The following is a 26374-nucleotide window of genomic DNA, read 5'->3' as shown; positions in this document are numbered from 1 at the left end:
ATCACCATAGCCATCACTCCCACCACAGTCTTCGTTGTCGCCACCACCACCATCGACATTGTCGCTACCCCTAGCACCATTGGCACCTCCACCTCAACCACCACCCTCATCGTCACCAACATCACCGCCAATACCATCGACATCACTGCCACCACTACTACCCTTACCCCCACTATCAACCCCACCATCACCTCCACGGTCACCACCATCACAACCACTGCCAGCACTCCCACCACCACCACCTTCACCACCTCCACCACCTCACAGCCACCGCCACCACCATTACCTCCCCCACCATCACCCACAAACCACCATTGCCACGGCCATCGCCATCACCACCATCATCACCACCATAACCCCTTTGTTTTGAGTGCTATAAACTCCATTAAAATCAATAATAAAACTCTAACAAACTTAGTTAAAATATATACACGCATTCAATCAAAATCTATGTGGAGTTTCGTAGAATTCAATCAAACTCAATTAAATTCAATTAAACTCCATCAACTTTATAACTTTAAAAAAAAAAAAATTGAATATACCCTCCTTAAAGTTTTCTTTAAGGTGACAAATTGAAACTGAAGTTCAAGTGACATTTCTACTAAAATCTCTTTCTTTTAAGGTTAAAATAAAGTAATTTTTGTAGGTTTAAAAATTTATTCACCATATACAAGAAAAAAGATAAAAGAGAGTACACTAAGGCTCGTTTAAAAGTCAAAAACTAGAAACAACCCCAAAGCCTCCTTCGTTCCTCTCGTTGTACTTCCCCACTTTCGAACCTGTCCACCCCGTTTTGTGTTTACTCCGAGATGGAAGGGCAAAATTCCCCACTGCCTTGGAAACCATTGACTGGTCAACAAGACGGCTTTCTTTGGTGCATGAGCGTGCCACTGCTAGCAATGAAGATTCTAGCAGACTTTTTCTAGAATAAATAACTTGCGCCCCAAGTTACTGATTTCTAAAACAAACAATTGTGAATTTGGGTGAGGAATATCTCCCAAGTAAGTTTTTTTCTTGCCTCAGATTGGTGAGGACTTTTTCTCAATTTATCTCAATATAAAAACAATTGTTCTAGCCGAATAATTGATAGAAATTGACTGCTTTTAGGCGTAATCGCCGTTTACAAAAACTATAAATATACATGTCAACATTGAAAGACAAAAAGACAATTTGGAACTCCATCTTTGTCCGGATAAAGACTCGATCCAGCCGGATCGATATGTCCAGGTTGGATCGAATCACAACAACTTCAATCGCTAAGCTTCACTACAAATCGATACCAAAGTTCAAGTTTGGCGAGCTTTAATTTACTTCAAGCTTTGAGAGGCTTTTGAGTGGGCGAATGCAGCTTCTTCAGTTTGAATAGGCATAAGTGGCTATTCTTGAGGATTTAGTGAGCTAGAGATTGCACTGTGAGATTTGTTGAGGTTTTCATGTTTAGGAAAACTCAAACTCTGCTTGTTTTGGCTTTGCTGAACCAAATTTGTAACGAGAGAGATCTCGTTTTGAATAATTAAGTCTGAACTTTGGGAAATCTGATATAAAACTGGTTTTTCTTGGAGTTCAAGAGAGCTTTTGGTTGATTTTTGAGTTGTTTGTTTGATTGATAAATTGAGTGTAAGATTGATTGTGTTTTTTCCCTGTTCACTTTCTTTTGTATTTATATAAAATTAAAAAAAAGCATAGGGGCAGGGTTTTCTTTCTTTTAAAATAATGGGCGGCAAGTCTTCTCAAAGATCTACAAAGAGATATAAGAGAGGGAAGATTTTTAATTAAATTCTGGCAGATAGGCTTTCATCAATCAATCTTTAGAGATCACTTCCCTATTTTTAAGAGAAAGCCTAATTACTTTTCCCAATTTAACTGCCCTTTGTGTGATTTCAATCGTGATGGTTAGTTTGATTTTTTCAGTTTGAACAAATCCCCTCTTTCCTGCTTATCTCCTTTCTGAAAACATAGTCTGCGTATCCCTAAAAAGATGGTGCCTCTCTGGAGTGAAAACAATATCTTTGAATATATAAGAGAGATTTTGATCTTTGGCTGGCAGATTTTCAGAGATGTCTCTTCCTAGTTTGCCAGCCACTGTCTTTTTCTTTTGAAATTTCCAATCAACTATGTGATAGTTGAATTTGTTGACTTCTCTATTTCTGATGGTCACGTGGGTTCTTTGAAAGAATAGACTTTTAATCAAGTCTCTGATATTTTGATTCTGCGTTAGTAGTTTTTTGCAAAAAGGACTTGGGCCCCCTCCCTCCCACCATTTTTTTAAAAAACTAAAGGCTGGGTTCTTTGATGTTGGGCTGGGGCTTTCACTGTTTTTTTGAATGTGTATTTATAGCCCAATTTCAAAGAGTGTTTGGTGGCTGCCAAAACTGAGATGAGCTTTTATTTCCTTATGTTGGGTATGCCAATTTAAGCCCAAACAGAATCCAAGCAAAAATCCGCTACACCCTCTTCACCATTATTCTCAACTCGTGCAGAGCCGGCCTTGGCCCAGGGCCCAAAACTGTGGAGGGGCATAAAAATATGGTTTTTTAGCCTATATATTTACATTTAAAATAAAATAAATTAAAAATTAAAAAAAACTCAAAACCGTTAGTGTCCTAGAAGGAAGTAGACATAATCATTAATCATGGCAGGCTGGCAGCACAAACCTCTTTGAGATTCTCTAGGAAACTAAATATAAATTATATAATATAATATTTCAAAAAACAAAAATTAATGAAACTAAACATATGGAAACAAAGAGTTCTTAACCAAAAAAAAAAAAGAAACCGAACAAACGTTCTTATCTTAACAAAAAAAAAAAAAAAAGACCTGCTAGTGGCAGCAACACACATTGGAAGATTTAGCAATTTGAAGGCCTTTTCTTTGTGTCATTATTTTTTTTTATAAATAGATTTATAATAGGATTTTTGTAAGAGACATCTTTGTTGACTTATTTTTCTTTTTATTTGATTTAGCCAAAAACTCAACAGAGATTCTTGTTCTTCACAATTGGAAATTTGAAGTTTTGAGTTGAAGAAAAATTTTCTCAAAATCCAAATTTTATTATTCTTTGTCCATTAGTTTTATTGTTATTGTTCACGTTTTTATAAAAATTTAAAAATATTACCTAATAAAATTAATTTGTTGATAAAAACTAAAAATTCAAAAATTTGTAATTTTAGTTTTTATTTTGTCTAAAAGGGCACTCTCTAGAAATTTGCCCTGGGCTTAGAAAACTCAGGACCGGCTCTGCTCTCGTGCTTCCAAATAACTTCGAAAATCGAAGAAATCCTAGCACTCAATTGCCATCGGAGCCATCCAAATCCGGATTTCACAACCCAATTGTTGTTATATATCTGATTGATTCATCAAATCAATCAAATTCCAGTCGAAAGCCTAAGCCAAGTTTACGAAACAGAGGCTTTAAGATACTGGAGAGAGAGAGGAGGCTCCGCCTACACTTACAGCCACACAAACCCCAAAACCTGTCATAAGGTATCAGTATCTTTCTAAGCATTATTATTATTTTTTTAAATCGCTAATTTATTTTTGTTTCTGGCTGATTAGGGTTTTCAATGTTCATATGTTACTTGCAAAGATCGTTTTCTGTTTTTCTCGCAAGATTTTAAGTAAAATAGACGGAATTTGAAGTTTTTGCTGCGTGATTTTCTCAGTTTGCGAACACACCTGATATTTTGGACTTTATCTGCTTTAAATTGTTTCTCTTTGGATGTTCCCACTGCCTGCCTACCATTGTTTAAGGACTTTAATATACTTTGACTTTGTAAAGTTTATGTGGTTTGATTTATTTGATATTCTACAATTCCAGGCGTGGAGTTTCGCAGTTTAGTGTGTTGCAAATGGAAGTGGAATACGATAGAGATGACTCTCCAATGAGAGAGCATCGGGAGGAAGGGATATATGATGATTTAGATGAGAATGGGACGGACAAATCAAGCAGGCATCGCAGCAAGGATCGGAGGAAGAGTAGCCGAGGGGAAGAGAAGGACACTAGAAGTAAAGACCGGGAGCGTTTGAGGAGAAGTAGTGACGATTTTGTGAAGGAAAGAGAGAAAGAATCCAAAGATTCGGAAAAGGATCGAGTATCTAGCAAGGAAAGGAGGAAGGATGATAGAGATGACCGCTATAAGGACAAGAGTAGAGATAATAAGGTGAGGGAGAAAGATTATGATCGAGAGAGTCATAGAGAAACAGAGCATGAGAGGGGGAAAGATAGAAAGGATAGGGGAAAGGAAAAAGAGCGGGAGAAGGAGAGAGAGGTAGAGAAGGATAGTGATCGAGGACGAGACAAGGAGAGGGGGAAAGAAAAGATTAAGGACAGGGATAAGGACAAGGAAAGGGAAAAGGAAAGAGACAGGGCAAAAGAAAAAGAAAGAGAAAAAGAGAGAGAAAAACATAAAGATAGAGAGAAAGGGAGGGAGAACTATAAAGATACCGATAGGGAGAGGGTGAAAGACAAATACAGGGAAAAGGAGAGGGAGGTGGATCAAGATAAGGATAAATCAAGAGATAGAGTAAGCCGGAGAAGCCTTGATGAGAATTATGAATGGAGCAAGGATGGGGGAAGAGATGATAAAGCTAAGCTAAATGAGGAGTATACCGGGGATAAAGACATTAAGCAAGGGAAGGTGTCCCATAATGCTGAGGATGAACGGAAGGCTGAGGGCCTATCAGGCGGAGCACATCTATCAGCATTGGAGCTTGAGGAACGCATCATGAAGTAAGTACATCTTCATATATGTTCTCTTTATTCCATATTTGATTTATCACATGAACCTTTTTCATTCTTTGAAATATTTCTGCATAATTTCTCATTTTGTATTATTGCACTTTATGCTCTTTGTGAGGCACATGAGAAGTTAGATTGTAATGTATTTAAGGAATCATGTAAATTGGTCTCATGGACACTCTGAACCTGTATGTGATATACTATATGCATAATATGCTTGGGCAATTTGCTATAAAAATTAGCAATAATCACAGGGAAACATGTAAAAAAATCTACCTGGTTGTATATTAATTTGAATCAATATTTTTTAAGAAAATAATAACAATCCAATATATTCTATTTGGTTATTGTATTAAAATAAATTACAAAATTTGAACAGAGAGATGGTTGTAGCATGCAAGCACTGTTCTGTTGGGAACCAACTGTCAATTTATTATTTGACAAGTTTTCTTGAGGATATATCTTGTGATTTTATTCTTGTTTTCTGGTTATATCTTGATTTTGGCTGCAGCTGATTGACACAGTTTTAGTACACTATAGTTGTTCATCTCATTCCAATCTTTGCTTGGAATTATTTTCTCCTATTTAAATGGAGCTGTTATGGGAGAGTGGGTATTGTTTTTTTAAATTTTATTTTATACAATTTTCAACTACATGAGTCGTCTTTTATTGCATTTGAACACTGAATAGAATGACAATATAGTTATATTCCGTTGTGTTATTGTTAATACAGAATCTTCTTGTATGTATGTTCCATACGTAAACACCTTTTTTTATGTTTATTTTTGTTAATTTTTTTTTAAAGACAATGCCATGTGTAAAATGACTATTTCTTTGCATTGTGGTTACAGTTTAGTTATATTGGTTTTGCTTTGTACTCAGGACAAAGGAAGAGAGATTAAAGAAGAAGAAAGAAGATGTTCCTGAGGTTTTAGCATGGGTCGGCAGAAGTCGTAAGCTCGAGGATAAAAGGAATGCTGAAAAGCAGAAAGCATTGCAGCTTTCTAAGATTTTTGAGGAACGGGTTAGTTTGATAGTGTTTTCTTTTTTTCCTTTTTTGCATTGTGTTTACAGTTAGTTGATTTTATGATAGCCATTCATATTATGTGTATTTTCTCAGGACAATATTGGTCAAGGAGAGAGTGAAGATGAGGAGACAGCCCAGGATACCACTCGTAAGAATGCTTCTTACTTGAGATTTTTTTTAAATATTGCTTAATAGAAGCTAGTTAGTTGAAGGGCCATCTGGACATCAACAGGAATTTGAATTTAGTTCTTTTTGCATGATTTTTTAACAAATATTTTAGCACATATGCGACACCATGTTAGAGACAGATTGCATATTGTATGTAGAACTTGTAGACTTATGGAGCACGATTGACCCCTGAGCACCAGATAAAAAATCATAAATCTTGAGGACTTGTATCTGTGATTCTGTATGTCTCTAGGGGTTTGGTTTAGCATTCTGTCTATATGCACTGGTTTCTATATATTTCTAGTTTATAAGAGTGTAACAATGACTCGACTGTGACTGGTTGTGGGACGCGATGCTGTTGATAGTATTTTTAAGAGTTTGATTCAGATTTCCAGTTGACGTGTCAATAATGTCTGAATAACTCTTGCAATCTATGAAGTATTTCTGGTTGCTTGGTTAAATTGATCTCACCTTTACTCTAAATACCTGTTTACAGATGATCTAGCTGGGGTTAAAGTTCTTCATGGCCTTGACAAAGTAATGGAAGGTGGGGCAGTTGTTTTAACACTCAAAGATCAGAACATTCTAGCTGATGGTAGCGTTAATGAAGGTAGGGTAGCTTGGAATTACTTTGGTTTTGTTAGGGCCTTGCTCCTTATAGGCATGGATTATTTTATTATTAATTTTTTTTTAAAGAGGGTTTTTTTTTTCCCCCTAATGTAACAGACATTGATATGCTTGAGAATGTGGAAATTGGAGAGCAGAAGCAACGAGATGACGCTTACAAGGCAGCAAAGAAAAAAACGGGGATTTATGTTGATAAGTATGTTGACTACAATTGTAACGTGTAAACATTGTCTATTCTAGCCATCTACTATAATTTGGCATTTGCTGACATATCTCATTACTGTGCTGGTTGTTATTAACTACTTGTGTGTATTATGGTGTCTCAGGTTTAACGATGACCTTAATACAGAGAAGAAAATTCTTCCACAATATGATGATCCAGTCCCAGATGAGGTCAGCATTTTCTGTTTTTATTTCCCAAACTTTGAGCTTAGACCCTAGAGATTTTGTTCATTCATTCCCATGAACATTTTGTTGAAATGTTGAGCATAGAGGTTGTAATATGTGAATTTATGTTTCTTTTCAGGGGTTAACTTTAGACGAAAGAGGACGCTTTACTGGTGAAGCAGAAAAGAAACTCGAAGAGGTACTATTTTATTTCTCGTCATAATTTTATGATTGGTAATAAAAAGAGAGAATATGATTTAAGGACATTTGGTGCGGTGAGATGGTGTTCTCACAATTGTTGCTTCCATTGCTTTCTGTTTCTACTGGTCTGGTCTGGTCTTATTTTTATCTTTTTAGAGTTTGGATGTATATGATTTATATGCTCCAATTTGCATGAGTTATGCCCCTTTGATGTTTATAATGTGATCTTACTGCGTTTAGATAAAGACAAAGACAAATGGAAAAGACTAACAGTAGCTTTATTTCTTTTGAATTAGCTGCGTAAGAGGATACAGGGTGTTCCCACGAACAACTGCTTTGAAGATCTCAACATGTCTGGAAATATCACATCTGATTTTTATACTCAAGAAGAAATGCTTCAATTTAAAAAGCCCAGGAAAGGGAAAAAGAAAACCTTGCGAAAGAGGGAGAAGCTAGATTTAGAGGCCCTTGAAGCAGAAGCTGTGTCTGCAGGATTGGGTGTTGCAGACCTTGGTTCTAGGAATGATACAAAGAGGCAAGCCAATAAAGAGGAGCAAGAAAGATTGGAAGCTGAAAGGAGGAATAGTGCATACCAGTTGGCTTATGCTAAAGCAGATGAGGCATCTAAATCGTTGCGTCTGGAACAAACTCTTACTGTTATACCAGAGGAAGATGAAACTCCTTCCTTTGCAGATGATGACGATGATCTCTATAAATCCTTAGAGAGAGCAAGGAAATTGGCTCTTAAAAAGAAAGGGGAGGAGACGGCATCTGGTCCACAAGCAATTGCACTCTTTGCCACCACCACGGCCAGCAGTCAGACTGCCGATAATCAAATCCCCTCAACTGGAGAGTCACAGGACAACAAGGTTGTCTTTACAGAGATGGAAGAGTTTGTCTGGGGCCTCCAGCTTGATGAAGGTATTTTATTTCTATGTGTTTTTGCCTTTTAATCAACCTTAGGTGATTGTGTAGTTGATTCTTCATTGGCCAAGTGTGGGAATCCTTCCCTTTTCCCACTTAAGACGTAATGTCTGAATGGTCATCATCTTGTAGTTAGCTGGTGGCCATTATCCTAATTCACAAAATTCAGGATAACTTATCATTTCCCCATGGAGGGGTATGATGCTGCTCCTGCTGCTTTTACATGCCGATTTGATCTTTGCTTTTGTGCATCTTATATGTTTAATGTGGGTCAACTTGTGAGCATTCTTGATGTAGGATATGGGTGAATTGAGTATTTAGGTAGTTTAGCGGAAGCAAAAACAATGGAAAACAGAAAATAGGATGATGAACAAGGATAGGTCTGGAATCACTCCAGGGGTTTGGCTTCACACCAAGTAGTCTCCAATCTCTGGAAAATAAGCTTTTCTTTATATCTCAACAACTCAACTCTATAATGAATTACATAGATGGGGTATTTGTAATAATCTAACCCTAGAGTGAAAAGGAAAATTAAACTTATTCTAGGAAAGAAATCCTAATCCAAATAAAACTGGAAACTTAGAAATCCTACTGAAATCTGGAAAAACTAAAAATCCTAATGAAATCTGGAAAACTTAGAGAACCTAGGACCTAACAAATAAATTAGGAAACTAATTAATAATTCCGTCTTCCATCTCTTTCGTTTGTAAACCCTAATGGGTTTGACAAAGATGTCCTCATTAATTCTCCCTGGCTGAGAAGAACTCGACTCCGGCAAGTTAGAATTGTAGTAACATTCCTGGAAGTTGGAATCAGCGTGCAAACATATAGACTCATCCTCTGCCTCCCTCCTGAATCTGATAAAATCAATGAGTTGTAGGAATGCCGACTGATCAGTTACACTTTTCTCTCCTTTGCTGAACGGTAATTCGATCAATGGGAAACTTACTAGTGTCATCATAGGATGAAAAATCTCACCAGATTCAACCTTAATGTTGACAACACTAGCAAGAAGTTCAGGCTTACACACTTCTTCCTTAAACTCACCTTGACCAGCAGCTTCTACTTGAATCTCCATGGTAGTGTCTTGAAAATTTTCTCATTGTTTCCATTCATCAATGGATTGATGTTCTTGAGACTCCTTTGAACAAATATTGATCACGTCAAACTTATCCACATAATGGTGCTTGGATGCTTCTAGTTTTGCAAGACAATGATCCATGAGTCTGAATTGTTCTTCGGAATCTGCCACTTGCTTTGTTAGAGTTTCCAGCATATGAACAATCCGTTCATAGACCATTGCTGGCATGTTTGTCTTACCAACCGTAGTTGGAGCCATACACTCGACATACAACGTGCAGAAAAAGAGATTTGAAAATTTCGAACCCAAGGAAAACGAACACCTGGCTCTGACGCCAAATTTAATGTAGGATATGGATGGATTGAGTATTTAGGTAGTTTAGCGGAAGCAAAAACAATGGAAAACAGAAAATAGGATGAACAAGGATAGGTCTGGAATCACTCCAGGGGTTTGGCTTCACACCAAGTAGTCTCCAATCTCTGGAAAATAAGCTTTACTTTATATCTCAACAATTCAACTCTATAATGAATTACATAGACAGGGTATTTATAATAATCTAACCCTAGAGTGAAAAGGAAAATTAAACTTATTCTAGGAAAGAAATCCTAATCCAAATAAAATAGGAAACTTAGAAATCCTACTGAAATCTGGAAAAACTAATAATCCTAATGAAATCTGGAAAACTTAGAGAACCTAGGAACTAACAAATAAATTAGGAATCTAATTAATAATTCCCTCTTCCATCTCTTTCGTTTGTAAACCCTAATGGGTTTGACAAAGATGTCCTCATCAATTCTGCAAGTTTTAGCATTTGTTCTCAAGGTGATTTTGATTGTGGCCTTTTTAACCGTGGAAATTCTAGAATGTTCTGATGCTATATCATAGTCTCATGTTTTCGTTAAATATTTTTCAAGTTTTTCCACAGCATGTATAATTTAGAAAGTGACTGTTTTCCTATGTTTCCCCTTCTTTTTCAGAATCTCACAAGCCTGAAAGCGAAGATGTTTTTATGCAAGAAGATGAAGAGCCCAAACCTTCCCATGAAGAAAGAATGAATGAACCTGGTGGATGGACTGAAGTTAAAGATATGGATGAAGACGAAAAACCTGCTACTGAGGATAAGGAGGAAATAGTTCCCGATGAAACTATCCATGAAGTTGCGGTTGGGAAGGGCTTATCAGGTGTGCTGAAGCTGCTTAAAGATCGGGGAACCCTTAAAGAAGGTATTGAATGGGGTGGCAGAAACATGGACAAGAAAAAGAGCAAGCTTTTAGGCATTGTAGATGATGATGATGAGCCAAAGGAGACCCATAAATCACGTCAAAAAAAGGATGAACACAAGGATACTCGTCCATCCTCTTCCAGCCATCAAAAGGAGACTCGTCCTTCAAAAGTCTATCAAGAAAAGGATATTCACATTGAGAGAACTGATGAATTTGGCCGAACTGTAAGTACTCCTGCCCAGTTCTCTTACAGTTTTTTTTGTGTTTTTATGGTCTAAATAACAGTGTTACACTGCAGTGAAGGTGTTCATAGAATTCTTAGTCAATTGATAATATTCTTATGCACGGGCTAAATTTTAGGGTTGGGAGTGTAGTTCTTTAAAAACTGTGTAGAAAGCAAGAATATGTATGTTCTGATCTTTGTTTCATCAGTGACATCATATTAGCCATTGTCAATTTAGATATTCCTATGTTTATTTCATGAAGTTTTGGGTTTGGAAGTGCTATGGTTCTTTAAAGCTGGGATGCAGGCAATATTTTGGATGTTTTTATCTTTGCTTCATCAGTGATTATGTAGTATTATTCTACACTGCTAACTTATTTCCTTGTTTTCACCAGTTGACACCGAAGGAAGCCTTTCGGATACTTTCTCATAAGTTCCATGGGAAGGGGCCTGGCAAAATGAAGCAAGAAAAGCGAATGAAGCAATACCAGGAAGAACTGAAGTTAAAACAGATGAAGAGTTCAGATACACCATCACTGTCTGCGGAGAGGATGAGGGACACTCAAGCTCGCTTGCAGACACCCTATCTTGTACTCAGTGGTCATGTTAAACCAGGGTAATGCTTTGTTCATTTATTTCATTCGACTTTGTTTTTTATTTTAGTTTTGGATAAAGTTTTTAAACAAGAAAATCAATATACTTAGTTGGAGTAGGTAAGTGTTGGAATAGCATGCTTTATTTTGTATATTCACATGTTAAAACAGGGTGTTTAACTTTTTTGTATGTTATCAGGAATTATTAGGATAATTTTTATAGTCCTTGTGCTATGATAAAAGATGGATTATGGGAAATTTAATGATTCTGAGTGTTAGTGGCCTTGATAGGCAGTGCAGTATAGCGCTGCTTTACCTGCTGTGTATGTCATTGGCAGGCCATCATTGGTATCTAGATTGATTTATATGTAACAGTAGAAGTAGCAGTAGTAGTAGTGGTTACAATTTGAAACCCCAAAAGGTACCTATCTAGCTATTTTCTAGTGTTTCTTCCCTCCCAAAGATTGCTGGGTTGGGCAGGGGGCCAGTTTCGAAGCTGAGTCAGTGAAGCTGATTGGTGGATTCCTGGGTATAAATAATAATAATAATAATCATCATCATCATAATCATAGTAATAATCAAATGCATTAAAAAATGACTCAATGAATTCTCTAAAACGTGAATGTCTCAATTCTCTAAAGAATTGGATAAAGAAGCCTGAGCTGTGGTATAGGCTTCCCTTGCCTTAACCTTTCTATGTTTTATTCAACATTAGTATCCCCAATTGATTTACCCTTTTTCCCCTGTTCTAATGTTGCCAGGCAAACGAGCGATCCCAGAAGTGGTTTTGCTACAGTTGAGAAAGATTTCCCGGGGGGCTTGACGCCCATGCTTGGTGACAGAAAGGTAAGTGAATTCGTATATTTCTTTGCCCTTATTTCATGATGTTGATGTTTATGTATAGATAGACTGATATTCACAGGATCCAGTCTTTTCCAACTGGCAACTTATTAGTTATTTTGAAGTGGAGGTTGATCGTGAAATGTTAGTTTGTCCAGAGACAGAAAATAGCCTGATTTGTGATTCACACATTCCTTCTGTACTTCGATTGATTATAGCGTTTTGAAGGAGGGGAAGGGGGTGGGGGGGAGCAGATTGATGAAATGTGAACTCTCAGTTTCTGAGAGCTTGGAAATGAAACATATTGCATCTAAAATGCTTGTAGATGATATTGTACAAAGTGGCTTCACAGCTGGCTGATAGTTTGTAGTAGGATGAAGTAGATTATCACTATTCATCCATTTGTTATGTTCTTTTCTCTCGCCATTTTTTAATTTCCAATAGAAATAATATTATATTTTTTTTTTCAGGTTGAAAACTATCTGGGGATAAAGCGCAAAGCAGAGCCCGAAAGTTCAGGAACACCAAAGAAGCCTAAAACTTGAAGTTCTCTTCGGCTGAAATTTGGAGTTGACCTTAAAAAAATTCATCTTTGCCCCTGTAAGTACTGTATCTTAATGGGCAAGTGGCTCACATGTGTTGGCCTGGGATTTTGCCCTATTTGTTCTGCTACTGGCCATAAATAAACTTGTTTTTGACAGAGCCATGGAGAAAAATTTCAAGGTAGTTTCAGATTGTTTGACAGTAACAAAAGAGATGTTATTTTATTCTCTGATAATCTACATAAACCGTTTTCTGCTTGAACAGGGTGTTGTATTTGCTGTCCAAGGATTTCTTTTGATCTGAGGTGTGACTTTGACTATGGAGTTCAGACAAGAATAGAATCATAGGTCGATCTAGTGTAGTTGGGGATGTGGGTAATTCATAATACTTATTCTGTATATAAGTAAAAGTGAAACCAATGGAAACCAAATTCCGTTGTCGATACTGCCGGAATAGTAGTACTGAAGTACATGTTACTCTTTTCATCAGGAATCTACTGTGATCACGGATAAGGATCTTACCGCTATGTCTATGTTTGGCTTGGTTTACCAAAAGTTTAAATTCTAAAACCGATCCAAATTCCTAATGAACACTTTAAAGATAATTTTTTTTTTTTTAAGGAAAAAGATTGTACTTATTTATGTCAAACTCAAATGACCTGTTTGTTGTCTGTTACTGTTCGTGCTGGAGATGTTCTTGCCAACGTCGTGCAAAGTTCGAATTTCAATAGTTCAGTGACTGGTTGTTTGAAGCTCGTTTGGTATGATTTGATACAAACTTGTAATTTCCTAAGGAGCCCCTGTAATGTTGTGGCTATCTTAAAACCATGCATCCTCCAATCATTAGCAGGGTCGATTTTGAAGCAGAATGCCAGCGTAAATTGCCTCAGGCACTCACATCCGTAGAGGTGTGTGGGCCCTACAGTGTCACGACTGACGATACGCTCTAAGATGTTAAACAAATTTAATCAATCTCATTGGCGGCTTTATTATTAAAATGAAACAGTGAAAGGAAACTGATCATACAAGATCCAACTTTGACTTCAGAAGTGTGCTCACTACAGATTCACTAGACAAAACAATGAACCAGCCTAAAACCAGAGAACAGATCAGGGTTCAAAGGTTAGAGACCATGTTTTCGGATTAAAACAGGAAGAAGAAAAAACAGGGGGATAATCCTACTTTAAGTAGAGAAGCCTGATTAATTCAGATTCACTGGTTGAAACTTGAGGCAGCCAGAAACAAGGGAACAGCTCAGGGCTCGAAAGTCATGCTTTCAGCTTCCCGTCTCACCGACTCAAACAGTACAGAGGACAGATACCTCTCCCCAAAGCTTGGAAAAATCACCTACAACGCATTTAAGTAGATGGAGAGAGAAATTAGCAGTTGAATAAAATGCCAACACAAGGTCAATAGAAATAAAATCCAACTTACAACAATGAGCTTTCCAGCATTCTCTGGTCTCTTTGCAATCCTGATTGCAGCAGCGGCAGCAGCTCCGGATGATATTCCGACCTGGAAAGATAATGCAATAAGTTCAATAGAAAGACTGGACATACAATGATTGATACATAAATATGACAGAAATTTTAAAAAACACAAATACTAACTCACTACAGCTGGTTGTTAGGTTAAGAACTTACAAGCAAACCTTCTTTATGTGCAAGAAGCTTTGCAGTTTCAATTGCTTCATCACTTGATATCTGCAAGACATCACAGATATTTGGTAAACAGGAAGCAGTTATAGCTGTTAAGACAAACTAATAATCGACGTGTAACTGCCCTTGAGCTTTCTATCTTATACTTTATAACAACGCTTTTTTCCCTATTGATGGAGTCATAAAAGTAATAGCTTCAAAGCACGTAGTAAACATGCATTTTAATGTGCATGACACCCAGTTACTGAAATTAGATTATGTTTGGACATTTTTTGGTATCACGCAGGCATTCCAAATGACAAATAAATGGTTGTGTTTACATGAGCTCACGGAAATCAATGGCCATTCATAACTTTTGACATCATAACGCTACCAAACACAATATTTCCGGCCTGTGCATCATTACGAGGAATGATTGTATCACAAACGAAAATGTCATGATTTATATAATATGAGGAACTAAGATCAATACAAAAGCATTTGAGCCTCACTTGAATAACTTCATCAATGATGTTGACTTCCAAAACACCCGGGATAAAACCAGCTCCTATTCCTTGGATCTTGTGTGGACCTTTAAATTAGAATGAGTATAATAATTAACATCAACAACATGCAAATACCAGATTTCCTTCTTCTATTTCAAATAAAAGAACATTTAAATTTTGACACTAGAATAAACAAAAAGGAGCTAAAAAGAAAATAGAATCAACCTCCATATATAAATAGACTCATCAGTTAAGAGTTATTTGAAGATATGTATGTTTATGCATAAGCTTGAGGAAATCCAAATTATTTTCACTATGTGGTGGAATTGGGTTTCCAAGCTCAGCACTAGAAGGATTATCTCCTAGACAAACTTTGCAGTATATCATTCAGAAGCCAATTAAAGTTGAAAGGCAGACGCTACAGAAAGTAAGATTCTTTAAACATTCTAGCACTAAAAGAACATAAGCAGAAGGTTCATTCCACCAAAGTAGTAACTGATTATCCCTCAGAGAAACTCCCATCTACGCTGTCAGTCACATCTGAGATTAGTACTTCAACTGTTTATTACAGCCCTATCTCCATCAGAAAGTATCACATTCCTGAGACTGTAAATCCTACATGAAGTTATGAACATCTGTTGCTTATACTTTAAATTATTTCCATTTCGCTAATGAATGTTCATAAAAGAACACACATTTCGAACTTCACCCACTCCCTAAAATGGTTCTTACAAATGAGCCTTGTTAATGTGCATTTTTTTCGATAAGTAGTAAAACTTATTAATGCATTAAGACCAAAGGAGCATATTAGACAGTTCATTACTTGCATAATCTTTTGCCTAAACTATGGAAAAGGTCTCTAAGTAAATTGCAGGTACTATATTATGCAAGGCATGCAAATAATCACAGAAAAGCAATGCAGTATAGCTCACCAGGCTTTCCTCCAGTTAGGACAGGGCTTTCAACTGGTTCCACACCATACAGCTAACATTAAGGAAAAGAAAAACAATAAGACAAAGTAAAAGAGCATTTAAACGGGAAGAAAATACAGACTATTGTTCAAGCTAAGACTCAAAGCTAACCTTTATGTTAGGGTTCTTCTCTTTTAGAAATTTCCCTGCACCTGTTATAGTTCCACCTGTACCTATCCCAGAAACAAAAGCATCTACTTTCTCGCCTGAACCTTCCCATATCTCTGGTCCGGTGGTTTCGTAATGCACCTACAATAACACAAATCACATAACTTTTTTCCAAACACAAGACCACTTTTGTTTTTCAGTTGCATCAACTACATATGCTATGGAATTTATTGAGCAAACACCTTCGGATTGGCAGGATTTTCAAACTGTTGAAGCATGTAGGCATCAGGTGTCTTAGCCAATATCTCTTCAGCCTTCTGGACAGCACCTTTCATGCCCTTCGCAGGATCTGTGAGAACCAACTCAGCTCCGAAGGCCCGGAGGATGATTCTTCTCTCAAGACTCATTGAAGCAGGCATTGTAATGATAAGCCTGTAGCGTTTAGCTGCTGCCATGAAGGCTAACCCGATTCCAGTATTACCACTTGTTGGCTCGATGAGGACACTCTTCAGCAAACACAGACCAACCAAAGTCAAAGTAATATCTGTCAGCTCACAATTTCCATCAAATCAAAATCTCAAATCATGCATCTAGCATGCTCAAAAAATTGGTGAAACCAAACAATGTGGTAGTTATACAAAATTCAGACTATTATTAAAGGGTTCACAATTTCAGAGACACTGCAGACCACTTATGTTTCTAGCTAAAACATCCCATGCTAAAAGCATGGTTGCATCTTTTTCATCAATAGCAATTGAAAAAAGAAACATGCTAGTGGAGAAACTAAGCATAGAATATGGGGGAGGCGGTTGCCTCCTCTTTTTCATGCACAAGTTCTTCAAAACATAAACCGCCTCCCCTTTTTCATGCACAAGTTCTTCAAAACATAACACTCCTACCTAACTATCAAACAACCAACCTGCCCTGGTGTAATAAGCCCCTTCGCCTCTGCATCTGCAATCATACTATAGCCAATCCTGCATTTTTTTCCCCATAATTAGGAACCTTTAAAAAATCATCAAAACACAATATTTTCAAGTCATCGCTGCCCTGAAACCAGTAAGCATAATCATTAAAAAAGAAAAAGACCAAGTAGAAAGACATGCAACTCAAAGTCTATACCTGTCTTTTACACTAGAGCAGGGCTCCATCATTTCCAATTTGGCAGCGATACGAGCAACACAACCGTCCACAACATGGTTCAGATACACCAATGGGGTTTTTCCAATTAACTATACACAATGAAACAGAGGTTTATATCATCATACACAAACCACTCAACTCCAACTCATTTTAGTGTACATAAAACCAGGATAACTTACTTCAGTAACATCTTTGGCTATGCCAGCCTTCTCAACTGCCATTTTTGTTTCTCTGTGCAGATTACTGCAAGTAAAAACAAACAAACAAATTAATTCTTCATAAGAAAGTTATTTTTCTTTAAAATGTTTTTTTTATAAATAAATCCACCTAACACAGAAAAGTCTAAAACAATCATTTAACACAAGAAAAGGAACCAACTATCAATTGGGAATTGAATAAAAGATCAACGAAAATTCTTTGATATGTTTTAATTTCCCTTCTTTTATGAATTTCGTTATCTGATTATGATCAGAAAAGTGGATTTTGTTGCTGGTTTTAACGTGTTTTGTTCTGAAAACCCCAGAAACGAGTTCAGTTGCAGAATCATAAGCTTATCGCGGACGCGATCGGTGAAACGAGATGAGTTCTAGAGGTACGATTAACAATTAATTAAGAGATTAAGACGGAGGATATCACCTGGACACTAACAGAGAAGCACCACCTCACAGCTGATGACCGCGAGACCTGTTAAGAAGATGAAGCAATGGAGCTACGAGAACCAATTATCGTACATATATATATATATATATATATACGTGAATCTGAAATATGACGTCATAAATACTAGTTTTTGGGGGGGCCTTATATTGAATCTAGCCCGATTTCTGGCCCTGCAACTGTTTTGGGCAAACACGGTATGTGATATGGATTTGATCACGAGCTTCCAAATTCCAAATTTGACAAATTTATGTCAGTACAAAAAAAAGTTCACATTATGTAATGCGCCATAGACTATGAAATGTGAAAGAGTTGTCTGGTTTGACAAATTGTCATTTCCACTTCAACTTTTTTCCTTGTAAATTTGCACACTGGATGACATGGGCTCTGGCTTAAATGTAAAACCCAGTAAGAGTTTTTTGTTTTGTTTCCAAACCCAATTTACCCAAACCCCTAAATAAACCACCACAAAACAAGACACCAACTTTACAAAACCTTATCCTTTCCCCCTACCATAAACGTCACTAGCATAGTTAGCTGCATTGCCACAAAACCCTTCCCCTCATTTCCCACCTCAAAAAACCCAACACTATGGCGGCCTTTCACTTCACTCCATCTCCTTCTTTCACTCTCCCAAAACAACGACACACAACCAGACTCTCTGCTTCCTTCCAGCTCAATATCCGGCCCCGCCACCTGTCACGGCGATCCTGCACCGTCGGATCCTACAAGGTGGTGGTAGAGCACGAGGGTTTGTCTACTGAGCTTGAGGTGGAGGCTGATGAGACCATTCTAGAAAAGGCATTGGAGTCTGGGCTATCTGTGCCGCATGATTGCAAGCTTGGGGTGTGCATGACTTGCCCTGCACGGCTTGTGAGTGGGAAGGTTGATCAGAGTGAAGGTATGCTGAGTGATGATGTGGTGGAAGGTGGGTATACCTTGCTGTGTGTATCGTACCCACAGTCGGATTGTCACATTAGGACCATTCCAGAAGATGAGCTGCTATCTCTGCAATTAGCAACAGCTAATGACTGAAATTTTGGATTTTGGCAACTGGGTTTTTGATTTGACCCATGTTTGTATTGTTATGGTTTGTTGAATACAACTGAAAAGGCCTGCCTTTTAGTTTTGTTTTATCAATTATAAATGGTATGTGCTGCTGCTATCAGTTTGTGTTTTGTTTTAGTCATATGATTGGATAGGCCTTTGAATGGATTGGTTATTACCTGGAGGGAGCAATTTATGTATATATATACCTGAAGTTTATTGCTTTTTCTCCTCCTAGTGAAATGGCAGATCGTAGTGACAGAATCTATTTAAGTTAAACAGATTATGGGTGCAATAATTTCTCCGGCTTCATTCCAAATAATGACATATTGCACATACACAATGCAGAAAGAGAAAAAAAATTATCATTATAATTTATAGATTACAAAGAAAGAAATTTAGACCAATAGTTCCACAAGAGATATGGCAAGATGATCCTAAATTTGTATTAACAATGCTAGGGAATTCAAGTGCCTGCGATGAACACGATAAAGTGCCATGTTTGCCTGTATCTTACACCATCAGGCTGATTGCTTAGCTCCCCGGAAAGTCATTTCAAAGCAGAGAACTTTTGTTGTTGAATTGGCTAAGCCAGCTTTTATATCTCATAAAATGAATTGAATTCACCACCACAACAGCCCAGAACATCCAGCCATGTAGAAATCACAAACACGGTTTTGTTTTGTTTTTTTTAAATGAAACATACGGAGCTTATTGTAGCAAGATTGGCTTGATCAGAATAGCAAACCATGTGCTCCTAAGCTGAATATGAGGAACTGGGTTTCTTCCTTGTTATTTGCTTTAACTTCACCTTCACATTAATGCCATTATCAATGATAGACTGAAGCACAAGTTGAAGCTTGCCTTCCAATCTCTCCCCTTTCCTTGGTGTGTAAATCACATCGTGGATATCATCAGCCAATGCCCTCTGAGCCAGAACTGCCCCAACAGCAGCACAAGCAGCTGCATTCCTAGTCGAACCAAGGTCAAATTTCATGTCTTTTGATATGGAATGGGCCACAGCAACAACCTTACTGGCCACTCGGTGAATAATACAAGCACGAACAGACGCCTTCGATATGTAAATGTCCAGGCAAAACGGCTCATGGAAAGGACCTGTTAGCTGGTTATAAGTCGGAGTCCTCAGCTTCTTCTTCCCAACACAAGCAGTGTCCATTTCATCAAGCTGAGAATTGTTGGCAATTCTACCTTGTTTTTCACTTCTAGAGAATAAATCCCGAATTGGGCTGTCTGTTTTGCTTTCTTTGAGCTCATTACTCTTCCTTTTAATTTCCTTTGGATCATCCTTCTGCTTAGAAGACTTCTTCCTACCATGAAAGTCGAAATTATACTCTTCATACTCTTTGGAATCGCGGTCGAGTTTATAGAAAAGACTGCCTCGAATCCTCATATTATCAATGTCATCAAAATCACCCTCGACAGGTAGAGAGCAATTATCAACCGGTTCATCAACCAATTCCTCCGATAAGTAACTGGATTCCAACGCCGTCCCCTCCGTTCCACACCCTGCTAGTGCCAAACCCGATGAAACCCGCCATGCATCATGGTCAACAAGCTCAATATCATAGCTGTCGGAATGAGGTTTAGCATCGGAAGGAAACAGCGGAGAAAGATGAAAGCTACTCGAATAATTAGAAACTTGTTCAGAACGATGGAGAATGGGAAAGGTGGTGTTGGACTTGGGGCCAAACTACGAGCCCTCGAAAGGAAATGCGGATATACTACTGAAGCAAATGTGATTCCTCTCTTGAAGAACATCACGGAGGTCAGTTGAGACCGCCACTAAAAAGTAGTAAAGACCAAGCCGTGCAATTTCGAAGACTAACGGGGTTCAAGTATTATATCTAGATTTGAGCAAAGAGAGTTGTTGTTGTCTAAGGAGCAAAGCATCAAACAGTTAGTCGGCAACGACTGCTATACCTCGTTTACGCTATCCCAAACTATCCTTTCTTCATAACTGTCGTCCCAACCAGCTGAAATGGAGCACTCTCTCTCTCTCTCTCTCTCTCTCTCTCTCTCTCTCTCCAACCCACTGACACTGACGCTCAAGTGTGCTAGGTTCGTTGCATGGGGAAAACTGGTCATTGGTTGATCATAGGACCCAACTCAGGTCTTACAAATGCGTAAGCCAGTGGTAGCTGATCAAACCGGGACGAAGGAAGTTGCTTTCTTTGTCAAATGATGAGAACGAAACTCGTGGTCGTGAAGGATGGACGACCCTATACACTTTTGATTATTTATCTTCTCTGATCCACCAATCCCACTCATGCCACTTGAGCTAGACCTCATAAACCCGCCATTTTAACTTGAATTTACGAGCCGCTTTCGTCTATGCACAAACCGTGCCAAAAGAAAAAAAAGATTCTAAAACCAAAATTTGTGCCAAGCATGGCCCATTTAAAATGTTAAGAAAGAGAACACAAATAACTCTTCAATAGTTGAAGAAAACAATCGGCTTACTTACTCGGTATTTGTTGTTGGAAAGATTTCTGATTAACGGATTTTTTTTTTGGTTGCCACAATTAGGAAGGGAAAGGGGAGTTTTCTCACATGTATATAAGTTGCCATGAGGTTTCGAACTTGAGATCTCACTTATCTGCAAGTCAAGTCCTTTTACACTGGACACTGTTGACTGACTAACAGATTAATTGGATGACCAAAGTCACTTACGAGTTGAGACATATAACGGGGAAGGAAAATTATATGGATTCAAGGAATAAAAATGCATAAGGAAAGCCGTGAAATTGAGTTTTGGTAAAAGAATTCTTTAAACAAAATGAAATTTGATTTCCAAAGAGAGGCTTTTCTGCTCTTATATCTTAATTTTAAGGTTTAACTTGAAACAAACAAGAACATCTCATAGCTAACCTAACCACCTGCAGAGATCAATCCCACTGATGTGCTGCACCTTACAACTTGGATCGAGTTTAACTTTTGCTTATGGTTGTGTAAACTGATCAAGGCCCTAGAAATATTCAGCCTAGCAAAAGTTCGACATTTCATGCCTGAAAGATAAAGCATGCAATGACATTTTGTTCAATTTGAACACAACCAAGAATAAAAGAGGGAGAAAGAGCAGCATAGAGAAGAGTAACAGTCCTACAACTAAACTGAATAACAGTAGAGTGGTACCTTGCGTTGATGTTTTTCAGTCATCCTAACAACTTTTCACAATCACCTAGTACTACTAGAGTTTGATCAACATTAGAAATACAGCTTCCCGCCATGAGATGGCAAGAAGCATGAGAAAAATATTATGATTAACACACACAGACATCGCTACCATTAAACGGTTAGTGATTACAAACAAGCCATTATAAAAAGAGGATGAGATTTGGGGATGAGTCATCATATCAGTGGTTACCATCTTCACAAGAGTCTGTCATTATCTATCGGTAGTAAGCCTGCTGATAAGCTGGTACCATACCATTGCCATAACCCCCGTATGCAGGATAGTTCATGGGAGCTCCAGGATATGATCCGGCAAGTGGAGGGGCGGCTTCAGGGGAGTACGCATAAGGATTGGTTGGTGGGCTTCTGCTGCCATACATGGTGGGTGGGGAATGGTACGGTGAGTACCCAGCAGGATACTGAGCATGGGAAGGAGACCTGACAAACGTCGGAGGAGGTGTAGGGAAAGAAGACACATATGCATTCGTCAAGCGTCCAGCCTTGGCTGGAGGCATGGGACCTCCATTGTTGGCTCGTGTTCGTTTGTTGGCAGGGACTGCAGCTGGCCTTTTCTTCTCTGGTTTCACCTTCTCTAGCTGCTCAAGGCGCTTCTTGAGGTTTTCTGGAGGAAATTCTGCCTCAAGTTTGTAATCTTCAATACACTTGATGACAGCTCGGAGTGCCGACTGCTCTTTGCGTCCAGCTAGGTTCTGCACAGAAAGTAATAAAGAAAATATTAGTGATCAAATGAAAACGCAGGTTTCTACAGGTTTGATTATTCTGCATATGAGGAAAGGAGACTGAAGTTCATGCACTTCTAAGGACATTTTTCTGAAGAAATCAGAAATGAGACACAAGGATGTGAATGACTGCAGAATGCCTCATCATCAAGACATCCATAACAAGATGTATTATACCTGATTATTCCTACTGCTTCACCAGTTAACTGACACATAAAGTGGAAATCAAATTCCACTCCAATAGCAGGAGTTTGTTGTCCCAAAACTTTTCAGTATATATACTTGTTCCAACAATAAGATAAAAACCAGGGATAAACACTATAAGAGCAAGCATGAATATGAAATGATAAAGGAAGAATTGCATGGAAGAAATTTCTTCATGTTTGAAATGGAGAGTGGAAATTTAGACATTGACTTTTCACTCATATGTAATAATTAATATAGGGTAAGATGTTGATATTATGTATTTTTTGTAGATGGTTACCATCCTCTCCATTAGAGGAGAGAGCTTTTGTGGGGGTGGGGAAATTCCCTTTCTACCTTCCTTAAAACACAAACAAGGGAAAAGTTCCTTTCACATTCCCTTTTCTTTCCCCTCTCTCCCTCCATCTCTCCCCTCCCAATCATTTGAGAAGGGAAAAAAAACAGGGATTTGTGGGAATGAGAAGGTGGGAAGGGGATTCAACCCCCTCTCTCCCCCACCCACAGACACATAACTGGAATTTGAAATGCTGTAAAGAAAGAACCAGACACCACTTTGAGAAGCATATTCACGACTGAAAGTCACAACATGCAGGATCAAGCAACACCAATAGGGTGCAATGATTAAAATCATACCGCAGCTCGACCAGCATTATTGGGATCTTCCATAATAGAAGCTGCAGCTTTCTTAGCATCTTTCAGAAAAGCTTTCAGCAGAGGAACAGGAGGAAACTTGTGCACAAGTCCAACTTCATAAGTGAAATGTACCGCATCAAGCTGTTGTCCCCTGCTGATTAATTCTTCAATCATATCTGCACATATCAACAGCTTCTATACATTACAATCTAGTGAAGGGGCCCTCTTACTGTACACATAATGAACCATATCCAAACATTCACAAGAAAGTCAGACAGAAAACTTAATATATTTGCAAAACTATTACACGGTCAATGAGATATCTTCAAAATGTCAAAATCTTTGAGAAAAAAAAAACATTAAAGTTTGGGGGAGACTTGAGCTCATAAGTGATTACAAAGCATGTGGACATAAAACATTGATTAGGTTTTACAGTTACCATCCACAAGCTATGATTCAAAGACTGGTAAGAGGTTTGCACTTAAAATCGTTAGGGATAGAGGTTAGATCCATCATACAGTCATATGCGAAGTAAGAAATAAACAAGTAAACTGGGAATAGCTGAAGAATAATGGTGATAATATGCAACACTGATGAAACGATTATACAAATTTATCATTGGAAAGAGCAGAAATTTCCACATAGAAATAACCTGACCTGATCAAACCCATAAGCCTTGCTCAAAATTTACTAACCAGTAACCATATCGAAGCATGCCAATTTATCCATTACATATAGAGCTCAAATAGGTACAAATGGTAACACATATTTTCCATAAGCTCTAAACAAAACCAAGCAATGGCCAACGAATTACATGGAAAACTAGACATGGCTAATAGCACAAGAAATAAAAAAGAACAAGTTAGAATTAGCAACGCACCCGGCATTTTCTTGGCGAGGCCAAGCGAAACGGCCAGCTTAGGCATCTGCTTGCGCCAGGCCGACCCAACCACAAGTTTTCTGTACAAATCAACATCCTCCTCCTTCACAATCCCAAAAGTCACCAAATGCTGCAGGAACGTGTGAACATCAGGAGTCTTCACGTTCTCAATGCCACCTCGCTCTTCCAAACTGGCCTTCCAAGTCTCGGCGATCTCCTTGGCACGTTCCTTCACGGTCGGCGTCACCAGAAGCCTTGATTTTCCGATCTTCGGGTCGACCACCACCGGAATCAGAGACTCCAGAACCAGAACGCAAGCCCATCCCAAATCGTTACCCCTCTCGCTCTTGTCAACTCTCTTGTCCACCGGAAACACCTCCGATATCGCCTCGAGCACGAACTTCGCCGGATCAACACAATCAGCCAAAGCCAGAGGCATTTGTGACCTCAGAGCCTCCAATTCCTTCTTCCTCGCCGTCACGAACCTCCAGAACCGTCCAGTATCCATCTTCAAGCACAAGGACTTGAGATTCATCAGCAATCCCTCGTTGTCGTCCACCTCTCCATCGTCGTCGTCGGAGCGACCTCTCTTCAAGACCTTGAGCGCGGCCTCCTTGCTCTTCTCGACCTTTCCGACCGCGATCTCTACGCTCTCCATGATTGTGACCTCCCGCTGCTCGAGCTCGTCGAGTGACTCCTTGGTCTCCTGCTCTAGGTTTTGAATTTTGCGCTTGATGGCCTCAGATTTCTTCAGTAAATTCTGCTCCAAGGACGTGAAGTGGTCCGAGAGCTCCTTCCACAGTAGAGTACAGCTGGTCATGAGAGAGGTCTGCCTCTGGAACTCGTCGAAGCTCGGCGGAGTCAACTCTGTCAACTCGCCGGGATCGGGGATCGACCCCATCTGGTTGTCGTAGTACGGTCTAGCTCAGTAGTAGCCAAGCGAACAAGATAGGGAAGAGAGAAGTAGAAACCCTAGAATTTGGAGGTAGAGAGAGAGAGAGAGAGATAAAGCAAGCTGAGCTGAGCTTAAGCTAAAGGTAGCCGTGGACAGGAGAAAGAAGAAGACATTGCGATGACGTGGGTGGATGAGGGGAAGACACGTGTAGAGGCGTCTCAAAAGCAGCTACTAGAATGCGCCGTGGCGGGAGAAGGCGCTAAAGTGAGCGGGAGGGTGGGGGTGCGTAGGATAAGAATACTAATTTGGTAAAGTAAAATGATGACGTAAGATATAAGGGGGTGTTTGGATGAAGGGGGAGCACTTTCCCGGAAACCGAAGTTAGATCAGAGAGAGAAAAAGTAGAGAGAGAGAGAGTGGGGGATGAAAAGCTGGAGAAAGTAAAGAGTTGGGGAGGTGGTGGGGTGGGGCAGGCCCACTCAAACCACCACATGGATAGAGTCAGATAAAGTAAAGAAGAGATAGATTGACGGGTAGGTGTGGGTGAGGACAAACATTTGTGGGAACAAAACTTACGTGGTATGGAAATAACATTATTTTGTTATTTTTAGTAAATTATGGTATGAGTAATAATTTTTTCATTTTTATATCTGAAGTCTAAATTTGATTTGTTCACTTCTAAATAACGGGGTTTATGGCTTGAGTAGTTAAGAATATTAACCCTTATATTCGAAGTCTAAGTTTGATTTGTCCATTAATAACGCTTGGATTAACCCCTTTGTATTTAGATTAATTCTTTGTAGTTACTGTATTTCCATTATTGTATTAATCTTATATACTTATTTGTATATTGGTATTAAATTCTCGTAAGTGAGGACTGGATTATAATGCAATCCATCACTTTTCTTTTTCTTTTGTTTAAAAAAATATTGTTCTTGTCATAGAAAAGAGCATCATGTAGCCCGTGAGAGACAGAACAGAAGAGACGAGAATGACGCATGCGCATGATGATCAGTCGTGAATCAGACATTCACTATCTACGGTCTACAATAACGGCAACACACCACGGTCTTTGAGTCAGACTCGGGTCGGGCTCCATGAGTAACAACAAAAGGAATCTTTGTTAGTTATTTCTCTAATAAACTATATGGGAACAAAATTCTTTATACTAGATCCACACCTACTCT

The 26374-nt window shown here is 38.6% G+C and overlaps 5 protein-coding genes across 6 annotated transcripts; 2 read left to right on the top strand and 3 right to left on the bottom strand.

The window, feature by feature from the left end:
- Positions 1–3199: 3199 nt before the first annotated feature.
- DOT2 (SART-1 family) lies at positions 3200–13223 on the top strand. Of its 2 annotated transcripts, XR_016123825.1 has the most exons (14): positions 3200–3483; positions 3818–4729; positions 5621–5762; positions 5859–5913; positions 6430–6543; positions 6660–6756; positions 6887–6953; positions 7087–7146; positions 7445–8069; positions 10131–10600; positions 10995–11215; positions 11954–12038; positions 12503–12755; positions 12840–13223. XR_016123825.1 is itself a non-coding variant. In XM_016792069.2 (13 exons), the coding sequence occupies exons 2-13, from the start codon at positions 3849–3851 to the stop codon at positions 12575–12577; spliced, it is 2892 nt and encodes a 963-aa protein (XP_016647555.2). In that variant the 5' UTR covers positions 3200–3483; positions 3818–3848; the 3' UTR covers positions 12578–12836. The 2 variants fall into 2 exon arrangements, 1 of the variants encoding a protein (XP_016647555.2); XM_016792069.2 differs by lacking the exon at positions 12840–13223 and having other exon boundaries at positions 12503–12836.
- Positions 13224–13537: 314 nt separating this feature from the next.
- On the bottom strand, positions 13538–17708 carry LOC103324054 (cysteine synthase-like). The gene is made up of 11 exons (XM_008226090.2): positions 17576–17708; positions 17119–17182; positions 16919–17028; positions 16716–16773; positions 16039–16302; positions 15800–15937; positions 15650–15701; positions 14724–14803; positions 14218–14277; positions 14009–14089; positions 13538–13921 (listed from the first exon to the last, which is right to left on the bottom strand). Exons 2-11 carry the CDS (start codon positions 17158–17160, stop codon positions 13829–13831), a joined length of 978 nt encoding a protein of 325 aa, XP_008224312.1. The 5' UTR covers positions 17161–17182; positions 17576–17708; the 3' UTR covers positions 13538–13828.
- Positions 17709–18111: 403 nt separating this feature from the next.
- FDC1 (2Fe-2S ferredoxin-like superfamily protein) lies at positions 18112–18870 on the top strand. Its single transcript, XM_089045169.1, has one exon. It carries the CDS (start codon positions 18188–18190, stop codon positions 18629–18631), a length of 444 nt encoding a protein of 147 aa, XP_088901295.1. The 5' UTR covers positions 18112–18187; the 3' UTR covers positions 18632–18870.
- A 342-nt stretch (positions 18871–19212) lies between these two features.
- Positions 19213–20565, bottom strand: LOC103324195 (Ribosomal L18p/L5e family protein). The gene is given in 2 exon segments (XM_008226235.3): positions 19213–20347; positions 20350–20565. Coding segments are annotated over 2 exon segments (1020 nt in total). The 5' UTR covers positions 20423–20565; the 3' UTR covers positions 19213–19400.
- Positions 20566–21745: 1180 nt separating this feature from the next.
- Positions 21746–25538, bottom strand: LOC103324196 (FRIGIDA-like protein 4a). The gene is made up of 3 exons (XM_089045168.1): positions 24293–25538; positions 23413–23588; positions 21746–22545 (listed from the first exon to the last, which is right to left on the bottom strand). The coding sequence occupies exons 1-3, from the start codon at positions 25191–25193 to the stop codon at positions 22054–22056; spliced, it is 1569 nt and encodes a 522-aa protein (XP_088901294.1). The 5' UTR covers positions 25194–25538; the 3' UTR covers positions 21746–22053.
- Between the last annotated feature and the right edge of the window lie 836 nt (positions 25539–26374).

This window comes from Prunus mume, linkage group LG2 (assembly GCF_029339155.1).
Source record: "Prunus mume cultivar Tortuosa linkage group LG2, ASM2933915v1, whole genome shotgun sequence".
In the NCBI taxonomy this organism is placed as follows: domain Eukaryota; kingdom Viridiplantae; phylum Streptophyta; class Magnoliopsida; order Rosales; family Rosaceae; genus Prunus; species Prunus mume.
The sequence above is the reverse complement of the archived record's forward strand: the minus strand, read 5'-3'. Positions and strand labels throughout refer to the sequence as shown.

What these genes read in the sequence shown, in the direction of transcription:
- LOC103324054 (XM_008226090.2), bottom strand. Translation starts at nt 17,160, where the DNA reads ATGGCAGTTGAGAAGGCTGGCATAGCCAAAGATGTTACTGAA. An exon ending in TAGCCAAAGATGTTACTGAA is followed by an intron (nt 17,029 to 17,118) that starts GTAAGTTATCCT and finishes CATTGTGTATAG; the next exon opens with TTAATTGGAAAAACCCCATT. An exon ending in CACATAAAGAAGGTTTGCTT is followed by an intron (nt 14,090 to 14,217) that starts GTAAGTTCTTAA and finishes TTATCTTTCCAG; the next exon opens with GTCGGAATATCATCCGGAGC.
- FDC1 (XM_089045169.1), top strand. Translation starts at nt 18,188, where the DNA reads ATGGCGGCCTTTCACTTCACTCCATCTCCTTCTTTCACTCTCCCAAAA.
- LOC103324196 (XM_089045168.1), bottom strand. Translation starts at nt 25,193, where the DNA reads ATGGGGTCGATCCCCGATCCCGGCGAGTTGACAGAGTTGACTCCGCCG. An exon ending in CCTCGCCAAGAAAATGCCGG is followed by an intron (nt 23,589 to 24,292) that starts GTGCGTTGCTAA and finishes TGATATGTGCAG; the next exon opens with ATATGATTGAAGAATTAATC. An exon ending in ATAATGCTGGTCGAGCTGCG is followed by an intron (nt 22,546 to 23,412) that starts GTATGATTTTAA and finishes CTTTCTGTGCAG; the next exon opens with AACCTAGCTGGACGCAAAGA.
- DOT2 (XM_016792069.2), top strand. Translation starts at nt 3,849, where the DNA reads ATGGAAGTGGAATACGATAGAGATGACTCTCCAATGAGAGAGCATCGG. An exon ending in CTTGAGGAACGCATCATGAA is followed by an intron (nt 4,730 to 5,620) that starts GTAAGTACATCT and finishes CTTTGTACTCAG; the next exon opens with GACAAAGGAAGAGAGATTAA. An exon ending in AGTGGTCATGTTAAACCAGG is followed by an intron (nt 11,216 to 11,953) that starts GTAATGCTTTGT and finishes TAATGTTGCCAG; the next exon opens with GCAAACGAGCGATCCCAGAA.